The sequence below is a fragment of the Eucalyptus grandis genome, chromosome 5, assembly GCF_016545825.1.
Source record: "Eucalyptus grandis isolate ANBG69807.140 chromosome 5, ASM1654582v1, whole genome shotgun sequence".
Taxonomy (NCBI): Eukaryota; Viridiplantae; Streptophyta; class Magnoliopsida; order Myrtales; family Myrtaceae; genus Eucalyptus; species Eucalyptus grandis.
In genome coordinates, this window is record NC_052616.1 from 18,681,299 (window position 1) to 18,691,895 (window position 10,597).

A 10,597-nucleotide genomic window follows, 5' to 3' on the forward strand; every position below is an offset into this window, starting at 1 on the left:
TTAACAGTCTAATCAAGGATTAGGGAGTTAACTCACAGGATTAGCGAGAAAACGGGTTCACGGTGATGGCGACACAAAGGCAACGAAGACCCATGTCTACGGCGGCCCTAAAGGAGGCCTAGAAGGCGTTGAAAAACAGCCAACAAGCCCATCGAGCTGGAGTTTCTACTTCTGCTCGGTTCTGCTTGGGGCTGGTCTTGGCAGCTGTTGGCGGACGGCACGGGTGCTGGTGACCAATGGTGGATGATGCGGTGTTGCTGGAGGCTCGGCTGGACTTTGGACGGTGGTTGAATGGTGGAGCTGCTGGCGGATGGGGGCTATTGACCGAAGCTGGAAGCAGACAGGCAGACAACGGGTGTAGGACGGCGTGAGGGATCGAGCAGGTCTGTTTGCAGTGGCGGGATAGCTTGGCGAAGCCTGGAGCAGCAAGGGCTAAAGGGGTTGGCTGAAAGTGCAAAGGAGATGAAGATGGAAGAAGAGAAAGAAGAAGAAGATGAAACAAAACAAAATCAACTAGTTTGTTGGGCTTACAAGCACAAAGGGAAGAAGAGAGAGGGAGAGAGCGAACCAAGGGGTGACAAGGGGCTAGCAAGTCTTGGCTTGAGCCAATGGAAGGCAAGGTGAAATATCTACACACTCAAGTGCCCATCCCTCAAAGTCTTCTGCCCCCTTGCTGTCCAGCTTCCCCCACAAGCCAAACCTACACCAGTCTTCCTCAAAACAAGCCAAACTACAGGTCAGAATAGCCCTTCCCCTACGAATTTGCCTTTGTCTTCAATCAAATCCTCACCAATTCAAGCTAATTTGGTGACTAAAAATACAAAGGGGACAGCCCAAACAAATTTCCACCATTTCCCCACAAATTACTTCAAGTTGGTAGCCCAAAAATCCAATTAAAGAAGCCCCTCCGAATTTCTTGAATTTAAATTGCCCAATTTGATTTTCCATCAAAAATCCTAGGCTTGCTGAAAATTCTTCAAATGATGAGTCGACGTCCTAAAAATAAATCGTGACACGTTAGAACTTTCGATTCTCAAAACCGAGTTCAATTTTGTGGTTAAAATCAGTCGAACGCAATATTAGTACAATCTAACCTACCAGGTAGCTTTTAGGGATTTTAGCGCACTTATATCCCTTAACGGCTTCACCTAATAGGTTAGTTAAGTCGTGAGTGATCAGCTCAGAGAAAAAAGACCATAGGCACGTCGGTGAAAAGCCCATTTCATTTTATGGAGACGAGTTTGAAAATTCAGGATGTTACATTCGCAATTGAAGACTTCTGACTCAACGCATTTGCAACCTTATTAGCCTTTCCAGGATGATACAGGATGTTGCAATCATAATCCTTAAGAAATTCAATCCAGCGACGCTGTCTCATAGTCAACTCCTCTTGAGAGAATAAATACTTGAGACTTTGATGATCTGTAAAGATGTGGGACCTTTCTCCACACAAATAATGTCTCAAAATCTTCAAAGCAAATATAATTGCTGTGAGTTCTAAGTCATGCGTCAGGTAATTCACCTCATGAGTTCTCAACTAATGGGACACGTATGCAACGACTCTGCCATGCTACATTAACACGCAACCCAGTCCTCTGAACGACGCATCATTGTAGATCTTGTATCCTCTAGGACTAGATGGAATTGTCAGCATGGGTGCGGTAGTCAGCTTCTGTTTAAGCTCTTGGAAACTATGCTCGCACTTATCTGTTCATACAAACTTATCTTCTTTCTTTAGCAATCGAGTCAAGGTGAAGCTAATGCTGAGAATCCTTCCACAAACCTTCTGTAATAACTTGCTAAACCTAAAAAGTTTCTAATCTCTGTCACTGTCGTCGGTCTTGGCCAGTTGATCACAGCTTCAATCTTGGTCGAGTCCACGAAAATTCCTTCACCTGAAATCAAGTGACCTAGGAAAGCCACACGAGTCAACCAAAACTCGCACTTATTGAACTTGGTGTACAGTCTATGGTCTTGCAGAGTTTGAAACACTGTCCTTAACTATCTTTCGTGCTCCTCTGGACTTCTTGAGTACACCGGGATATCGTCAATGAAAACAATCACAAAGTGATCCAAATACTCCTTGAACACCCGGTTCATCAGATCCATGAAAGCAATTGGGGCGTTCGTCAACCCAAACAGCATTACAGTGAATTGATAATGGCCATATCGCGTACGAAACGTAGTCTTCGGTATATCTTCCTTTATGATCCTTAGTTGATGATAGCTTGTCCTCAGGTCGATCATCGAAAATATCGACGCTCCCTGCAACTGGTAAAACAAGTCATTGATCCTCGGCAGCGGGTACTTGTTCTTGATCGTCACTTGATTGAGATGTCGATAGTTGATGCAAAGGTGCAACGAACCATCTTTCTTCTTCACGAACAACACTGGTGCTCCCCAAGGTGATGCACTGGGACATATGAATCCCTTATCCAACAACTCCTGCATCTACACCTTCAGTTCTTTTAATTCTGACAATGCCATGTGGTAAGGAGCCTTAGAGATTGGCTACATCCCAGGGGTCAACTCAATCACGAACTCAATCTCCCTTTCTAGGGGCAGACCTGGTAACTCCTTCAGAAACAAGTCTGGGAACTCCTGAACCACTGTAATATCTTCGATCTTCAGCTTCTCAACTGTCGTATCCACGACAGTCACCAAGTAACCTTGACAAACCCTCGTCTAACAAACGGGTTACCTCAAGTGACGAGATTAAGGTAATCGAGGGTCCTCCTCGACTCCCAATAAACTCGAAACTTTAACCCACTAATGGGTTAAACTAAATTGCTTTATGATAGCAATCCATCTTAGCTCTTTGCTTGGTGAGCCAGTCCATGCCAATTATTACATCAAAATCATACATGGCTAGGACTATCAAATCTATCATCCCCACTCACTCACCAATCACTAACTTGCACCTAGGACAGTCTACCGTAGACAACACCTTATCTTTTAATGGTGTAGATATACTAACCACTGACTCCAACATTTCTGGCCTCAATCCTACCAACTTAACATACTGCTCAGCTATAAACAAATGAGTGGCGCCAGGGTCAAATAAAGCATAAGTAGCATGGTCATTCATCGAGACCGTACCTGTGACCACATCAGGCGAGTCCTCTGCTTGTCGTCTTGTGACAGCGTACACTCTGCCTTGAGCTGGAGGTCTATTTAGTCCACCCTGTGGCACATTCTGTGGAGCGAATTGTGACATCTCGAATTTTACCGACCCTATTAGTATAATCAGATTGTTAAGAGCTCGGATTATTATAAATCGGGCCAGAAAGCAAACCCAATGGACCGTGAGTAATGTGTGGGCTTAAGAAGTTAGCGGGCCACACGAATTGGACTTGGTAAGTCGAATGAGAGATTATGGGCTTGGACGTGGCTTAGAGCGGGCCAAGACTCGAATCTGCTAGAATGGTGAATTAAGTTTAGTGGGCCGAATTGTCGTAGAATGAGCTTGTTGGGCTAGAGACGAGTATTTAGGCCCGAGTAATTCTATTTTCGATCAAGTTTATAGATTATAGTTATGATGATTTGATTAGTGATTGTAATGCTGACATTGATTTCTAACTTTAGCATTTCTTGTGATAAACTCCTCGTAGATTAACACTGAGTTGTTAATATGTCATATGATTTCATAGATTTGTATAATTACAAGAGGATTGGAATTTAGTGGATTCGACATGGAATTAAGTGAAAAATATTAGAAACTAATAAATTGACTAACGACACGGCTTAAAGGTTAATTAATATCGATCGACAGGTGTTGAAAGGAAGTCGTGCATGGAAGCCACGAATCTTCTCTTCTCCCACGGTTTTCTTTCCTAAAAGCCAAAACAACCAAGGGAGACACCATCATTAGCAAATCTAATGATTAACATATCCTAGAGGCTAGCTCTATTAACTCTATTTCATTTCTACTCATAACTCTCGTCATCTCTCTCTCCAAAGCAAAACCGAAACTCTTTTCTTTTTCCTCTCTCTCTCTCTCTCCATCGAGTAGTGAAGAAAATCAGCAGCACTCTAGTGATTTTTTCTTCTTCTTCTTGCGTGAGAATAGGTGCTGATCTTTGAAGGGTGTTGAGTCATCAAGTAGCTGAACAAAGGTAAGGAAAGATGAGTCTCTAAACTAGAAGTTATCAACTGATTTTGTCAAGGAACTTGCGGATCTAGCTGAATGGTGGAGGATTAGATGTGATGTTGTTGTTTTGTTTTGGATTGAACTAGATGAGTTCTAGATTGAGGCTACAAGTCATTGTATGTTGCATTTGAGCCTTGCATGTTCAAAACTTGAGAGTGAGTGAGCTGTGATTATCGAGCAAGGTGTAGTGATGGTTGCCGAGTAAAGAAGAGTGGTGTATGTTGCGGTTGGTGAGTCGAGGTGTGAGAATTTGTTTTGTACCGAGCTGTGTAAGGATTCTAGGTGAGTAAAAACATACTGTGATTACCCTCAGATGTTGTGAAAGAGTGTCGAGAATACTATTAAAGAGATTGGTAGGGAAACTAACGGTTTGGTTGAGCTACAAATGAAGAAAACGGTGCAAAATGTTTATGTTCTAGAGAAATATAGATGGAAAGCCTTTTGTTTTGTGTCGCCTTGATTTCTAATGATGAAGATAAGGAAAATAACAAGTTTATTTAAGAGAACGTCCATTAGATTAAGTTCGACTTCTAGTTATAGCAAAATGGATGCAAAAATGTATAGGCGAGAGTAATACTCTTTGAAACAGTAAGCTGTATTGTAGATGACAGCAAGACCTTTGATGATTCTACGAATTTTACGTAATTTTCTAGAAAGAATTGGACCTCAAAGCCTTGATGAAAGTTGTAGGACACATCCTTAGGAATAACATATTAAAATTTGAGAACAAACGGATGAGGTTCGTGTAGTGAAACGATTTTTCTTTTGTAAGTACCAAATCTGAAAGTTACTGCAGAATTTTGGAAAGAATACACCAATTAATGCTCTTTATAAATTGAGATATAGACTTAGGTTTCTTCACAGAAAATTTTAATCTAAGTCTCTTCTATAACATACTAAAATTTTATAACATTCCGATAAGATTAGACATATTTTCTGTGTCTGTATTCGAAACTGTTCATATTAGCTTATAAACTGCCTTGATCCGAGAATATGCATTAGTTGTTATGTCATTCGTACTTGACTTTCATGACACATATGGAGTCTAGTGACCTCATAAAAGTAGTTAGTTGTGCATGAGTATGCCTCATCCATCATTTGAAGTATGGTTATGGTATAGATACTAAAGGTGGCATGCGTGTGCAATGAGTGTGATGCATAGTGCTTGATTATGGGATAAAAATCTGTTAGGCATGGTATGGGACGTGCCGAAATGGGTTTTATCTTATAATTTGGACACACACACATGTTTCATACATGAAACTTAAGTGTATAGATTATACTTGAGGTAGTTCTACGCTTTTGAGGTTTTGTGCATACGGTGATTACATTAATCAAAGGTGTAATGTGTGAAATGTGTGCTTAAATGAGTAAGAGATTTCCATCAGTACTGAGATGCCAGTGATGCCCCCGGGGAGTGGGATGCCCATGCTGAGTGATCTTGGATGCCTCGGTTGAACATGACGCCGGGATGCCTCGGAATGAGAAGCCCTTGTGTGTGATCAAGGATGCCTCGGTTGTGGGATACTGAGATGCCTTGGAGTGAGATGCCCCATGCTGAGTGATCTTGGGATGCCCTGGTTGTGTGATACTGGGATGCCTTGGAGTGAGATGCCCATGATAGAAATATTGTGGAAGTCCGGATGTGGGATTCTCGAAGTGATTCGATCGGGCCGGCTGTGTTCCGGTGGGTAAACTGATCGAGGGTGGATTTGATATTCACACTAAATCATAATATCTACTTGGTGTGTGAGTTGTGCATACTACTACTGCATTTCATCTTGATGTAGATTGGGATTATGATAAATATATTAGATGCATTTAGTATGTCCAGTATAGAGCGATCATACATGTGATGCATCAATATTCATTTAGTTTTATTTGTGACAATCCTGTCTTAGTATCTTAAGCTATTTAGTTATGATTCTCTTGTATTCTTGATAGCTATGGATTGTCTAGGTCAGAGTCTTATCATTTCTTTTCTGGGCATAGTTTTTGCTCATTCCTTATTTTTCCAGATTGATAGTATGGACGTGCCACCAATAGCTCGTTACAGAGTGATATCGAGTATCGAGGTTTCCTTTAGTGATGTGTTTGACCCTGATGTCAAGATGACTTTCTCGAAGTATGAGGCTACGCTATGGATGGATGTAGAGTTGAGATGATTCCGATGAGGTTTGTCGCGTGGTTCATAAACCACGAAGGAGAGATGTTGGGCCCTCTTCCTTTTGGTGCTGGAGGACCTAGAGCTGGGACGGATGGTGCCTAGATGCCCATGATCGTGTAGAAGCTGTAGGAACGTCTTTTGTTTTTTGATGAACGTGGGCTTGTGTGGGATAGTGGAGTTAGATACCCTCTCATCCTTCTCCCTAGCTGTTTACTTACGCCTTTACTTTTGAACTTGTATGTATGATGTAAATAGGTGAAAAACTTGTAAGTAGTCTAGGTTGAATTTTTGTAAGCCCGAACGATAACAACAGGTTTAGTAATGAAGCTTCTCATGATCTTTATATATGATCCTGGTTGAATTATCTCTTGTTAGTTGACAGGACTATTACTGGATAACTTTGTTCTATAAAGCTTAGACTTTAAAGTTATCCACATTATATATGCTAACCTTCAATGGTAGATGCTAGTCAGACATCTTCGTAATCAATAAGTCCTGTAAGATGATAATCCATGTAATTTCCGCTTGTGCTTAGTACGTGACGCTATAGGGACGTCACATGAATCCCCTGTTCTGACCCATCAGTGGCGGTGGTGACAAATGTTGCAGTCCCATTGGTCTGCCGGGACAATCTCTGACCTGGTGGCCCTACTGGCCACACCTATAGCAAGCACCTGTCACAGAACGGCATGGGGTTGATCCATGTCATTTCCCATAGAAATGACAGACTCCATTATGACTCTGCGTTGACTTTCCTACCCCACCCTTCCTATTAGGCGAAATAGGGTACCTTCCTCCATTCATAGGTTTCTTCCTAAACCTATTTCCATCCCTATTCGAACTGAGCCTCGACCCAGATGTAGCAGCTTGCTCATTCAGATTCCTCTCTATCAACTGAGCTCGCTAATATAAGTTGTTGTAGTCCTTCAGGTTGAACGGTACTAAGGGATTCTTCAGCTCCATTCGAAGGCCATTCCTAAATCACCGAGCTCTGTCCTCTGGATCTTCCACCATTCTAGGAGCGTACTGTGATAGCTTTGCAAATTTGGCCTCATACCGATCCACTATCATCATCCCTTGACGGAGGCGTTGGAATTCCTCCATCTTTTGCTCTCTGGCGCCATCAGAAAAGCACTTGCCATTAAAGGCTCCAAGGAAGGCATTCCACATCAGAACCATGCCTTCCGGGAATACTTTGCCTCTCGTGGCCCTCCACTAGGTACTTGCATTGCCCTGTAGCTAATACACTGCAAAGACAACCTTCTCTTCCTCAGTGCACATCAGCAGTGCAAAGGCTTTCTCCAAGTCTTGGACCCAGAGTGTTGCAGTCTCGGGGTCTCCTGCGCTAGTGAACCTCGGTGGGTTCAGCTTCAAGAATTGCTCCACAAGCTTGTGAATCAGTCTCTCAGCAACCACTTTCCCAGGTGGAACTTCAGCAAGGGCAGCAGCAGTAACGATGCTAGCAGTGGCGGCGGTTGTAGCGGTGACGGCAATGGCGGCGGCTTAATTCTGGGCCTGCTGCCCTATCTGATTCCCAAGAGTCTCAAGTGCCTGAACAATCCCATCGATTCTTGGATCGCCAGATGCTGCTACACCAGCATCAATCGGCAGTGGCGCTATCCCACTTGGGCTGGCCTGAGCCTGCGCTCTACCTCTACCACCTTGGGTACTGACCCTTGTCAGCGTCCTACCCCAAGTCACTAGTCCTATGGTCCTCTTCCTAGGCGTCCTCTGCTCTTGATCACTCATGATGCAGATTCTTTACAGAAATCAACTTTCCAATTCCACACAGAATTAGAACTTGAGCAATCACACAAAGCAAGTTACCAATTAGCTATCGATCACATGTATCAGCATAATAAAAAGGTCTTTCCTACTAACTATCCCATAACCCATTGCACCTTATCACTCCATATACTAACCAGCTTTAATACCACTTCGTGCAGGGATGTCATGCCCCAAACCTCGAGTGCGCGCACATCCCTCAGTGGTCGATAAAAATGCGACGTCCCAAGACGCGTCGCCGACCCATTTGTTTTATTGCACATGCAAAAACGTATAAATAATCCCCAGACAACATAGATATGGGATAGAAAAGTAGGATATAATTTTCGCAAAACACTTTTATAAACAAACTAAGTTTATATACAATACTAGTCTATAAACAAGGCCTAACTCTACAAAGAAAAGTTACTAAGCCATCTAGGCACAAGACTCCTCAAGCGAGACCTCTGAGACCTCCGGGGGTTTTGGGTCTTCCACGACACCATCAAGTGGGTTAGCTACCCGCTCGCCCGCAGCGGCGTTGACCACAACTGCAGGGATATCGAAACCCTACAGGGGACCTTCCCTGATCCCATTAGGCCCATGGCAGAACCACGCCCTGAATCTATGAGGTACCTACTGAGGTTGGCCCTCATCGACCAAGATAGTGGTCACGATGAGCTCATGGAGCCAGGAACTCCCGGGGACGGGGACGTCAGTACTCTGCTCTGTATAGTCCCTTGGCTGTCCTAAACATACTGGAGGGACCGCCATCTACGGACTTCAAAAGGTTAAGCCCATGATGGGGTGAGATGATGTCTCAACGAGTTCACGCCCTAAACCGTGATTTAGGAAGAAAATGTGCCTAGAGGTAATCTAAGCACACATCACAGAAGACTTATCTCGCCTCAGTTCTTTCTTGCACGTCAGTACAGTTCATATCACATATAATTGCATTAAAAGCACTCATCAATCGGGACGTCTCAACTTATAACCCAAACAATTATAAGGGTCCTGATTATAAGGCCCAATCGTTATGACACGTCTCATTCTGTGCCACACAATTTTGTCTCATAATCAGAAGTGTTAATTTCAATCACTCATGCGTCCCAATTGATTACGAAACAACAGACACGGCCGACTCAACAATCAGCGGTCTTCCAGCATAGCCAGGCGTTGTCTCATACCATCGAGCACAGCAACGTCTACATCTAGACGGCATTCCACCTAAGAGCATCGGCTTAGCCTCCACTGTGACCAGCATCCGTTGACTTGGGGCATTCCCGAAGGAGCATCGTCCGACCCTAAAGGCTCGTGACGGGTTCTCATATTATTCATGCACACATCTAATCCCAGCCAAGACATCGTGCCTTGCACTCAAATGTCCCAATTAAAATAATGTACTTGGCCCATTTTCTTCGTATTAAAAACACATGGTAAAATAATCGAGTGTGGGTACACGGTCAGTTTGAACCAGAAAAATTGATATCCTTCCTTTTAAAATCACACTATTTGATATAGCAGTTAAAAACATCTTCGGTGTCAAAACCCGACACCCGGTATTTTCTAATTAAATACCAAAATTTTATAATTTTGAAATAAATACTCAAAAATCACAATCACCACTCGATTACACAATATAAGAATCAATTGCATAAACTAAGCACACCACTGTAATTAGCACGAAATTCCGGTTACGGGCTATCCCGGTATAATTTCTGGAAAATATTAAATAATTAAATAAATAGAAAAATTAATTAAATAAATGCAAATTAACCAATAAATGCATAGTTAGGCTGGAAATGCTAATTTAACAACTTTAACAAGCCTAGAAAAATAATGCACCTATCCACATAAATAGTACAATCTATCTAGCCCTTAATTAATCTAATCTAACCACCTAACAATCCTAATTAACGACCTTAATCACTAATTATAACTAACTAACCACTTAAGCCATACTTAGCCTAATCTAATTAACCCTTAAGCATCATTAACCTCATGAGCAAGGTTTAGTGAGTAAACTCACCAGATTAGTGAACTGGTGAGTCCACGGCGACGGCAATATGAAGGTGGGAGACACACAAGCCTGCGGCGACACCAAACAAGGTCCGGACGGGCCCGAAAAAGGATCACGAAGCTCATAGCTAGGCTGTGAGGTTCGGTTATGCTTTGGGAAGAAGGAAGCTGAACCAAGAGGCAGCTTGGAGTGAAAAGGACTAGGTGGGACAGGGGCGGCTGTAGCGGCTCCTGGCGATGGCTCCAGCGGCTTGGACGGACGGCGGACGGCAGTTGGCATGGCTTCGAAGGCTTGACAACGGCGCATGGGACGCGCAGGCGAGCGGGATGCGAGCAGGAGGCGGATGGGCGCGCGAGCGGGCTCGAGCAGCAGTGACGGTGCTCGGACGGCAGGCGGAGGAGTGATCGACGGTGCAGGGGTGCTGCTGGATCTCTCTAGTTTTCTTGAGCTCAAAACACAACAACAATGGATAAAGCAAAGCCAAGGAGGAAGAAGA

At 43.4% G+C, this 10,597-nt stretch overlaps 1 protein-coding gene across 1 annotated transcript; it reads right to left on the reverse strand.

Annotated features, from left to right (window-relative positions):
• Positions 1 to 2,001: 2,001 nt before the first annotated feature.
• On the reverse strand, positions 2,002 to 3,217 carry LOC120293693. The gene is made up of 3 exons (XM_039313404.1): positions 2,905 to 3,217; positions 2,568 to 2,639; positions 2,002 to 2,324 (listed from the first exon to the last, which is right to left on the reverse strand). Exons 1-3 carry the CDS (start codon positions 3,215 to 3,217, stop codon positions 2,002 to 2,004), a joined length of 708 nt encoding a protein of 235 aa, XP_039169338.1.
• Between the last annotated feature and the right edge of the window lie 7,380 nt (positions 3,218 to 10,597).

What these genes read in the sequence shown, in the direction of transcription:
- LOC120293693 (XM_039313404.1), bottom strand. Translation starts at nt 3,217, where the DNA reads ATGTCACAATTCGCTCCACAGAATGTGCCACAGGGTGGACTAAATAGA. An exon ending in TAGGTGCAAGTTAGTGATTG is followed by an intron (nt 2,640 to 2,904) that starts GTGAGTGAGTGG and finishes TGGATACGACAG; the next exon opens with TTGAGAAGCTGAAGATCGAA. An exon ending in GTTTCTGAAGGAGTTACCAG is followed by an intron (nt 2,325 to 2,567) that starts GTCTGCCCCTAG and finishes ATCTCAATCAAG; the next exon opens with TGACGATCAAGAACAAGTAC.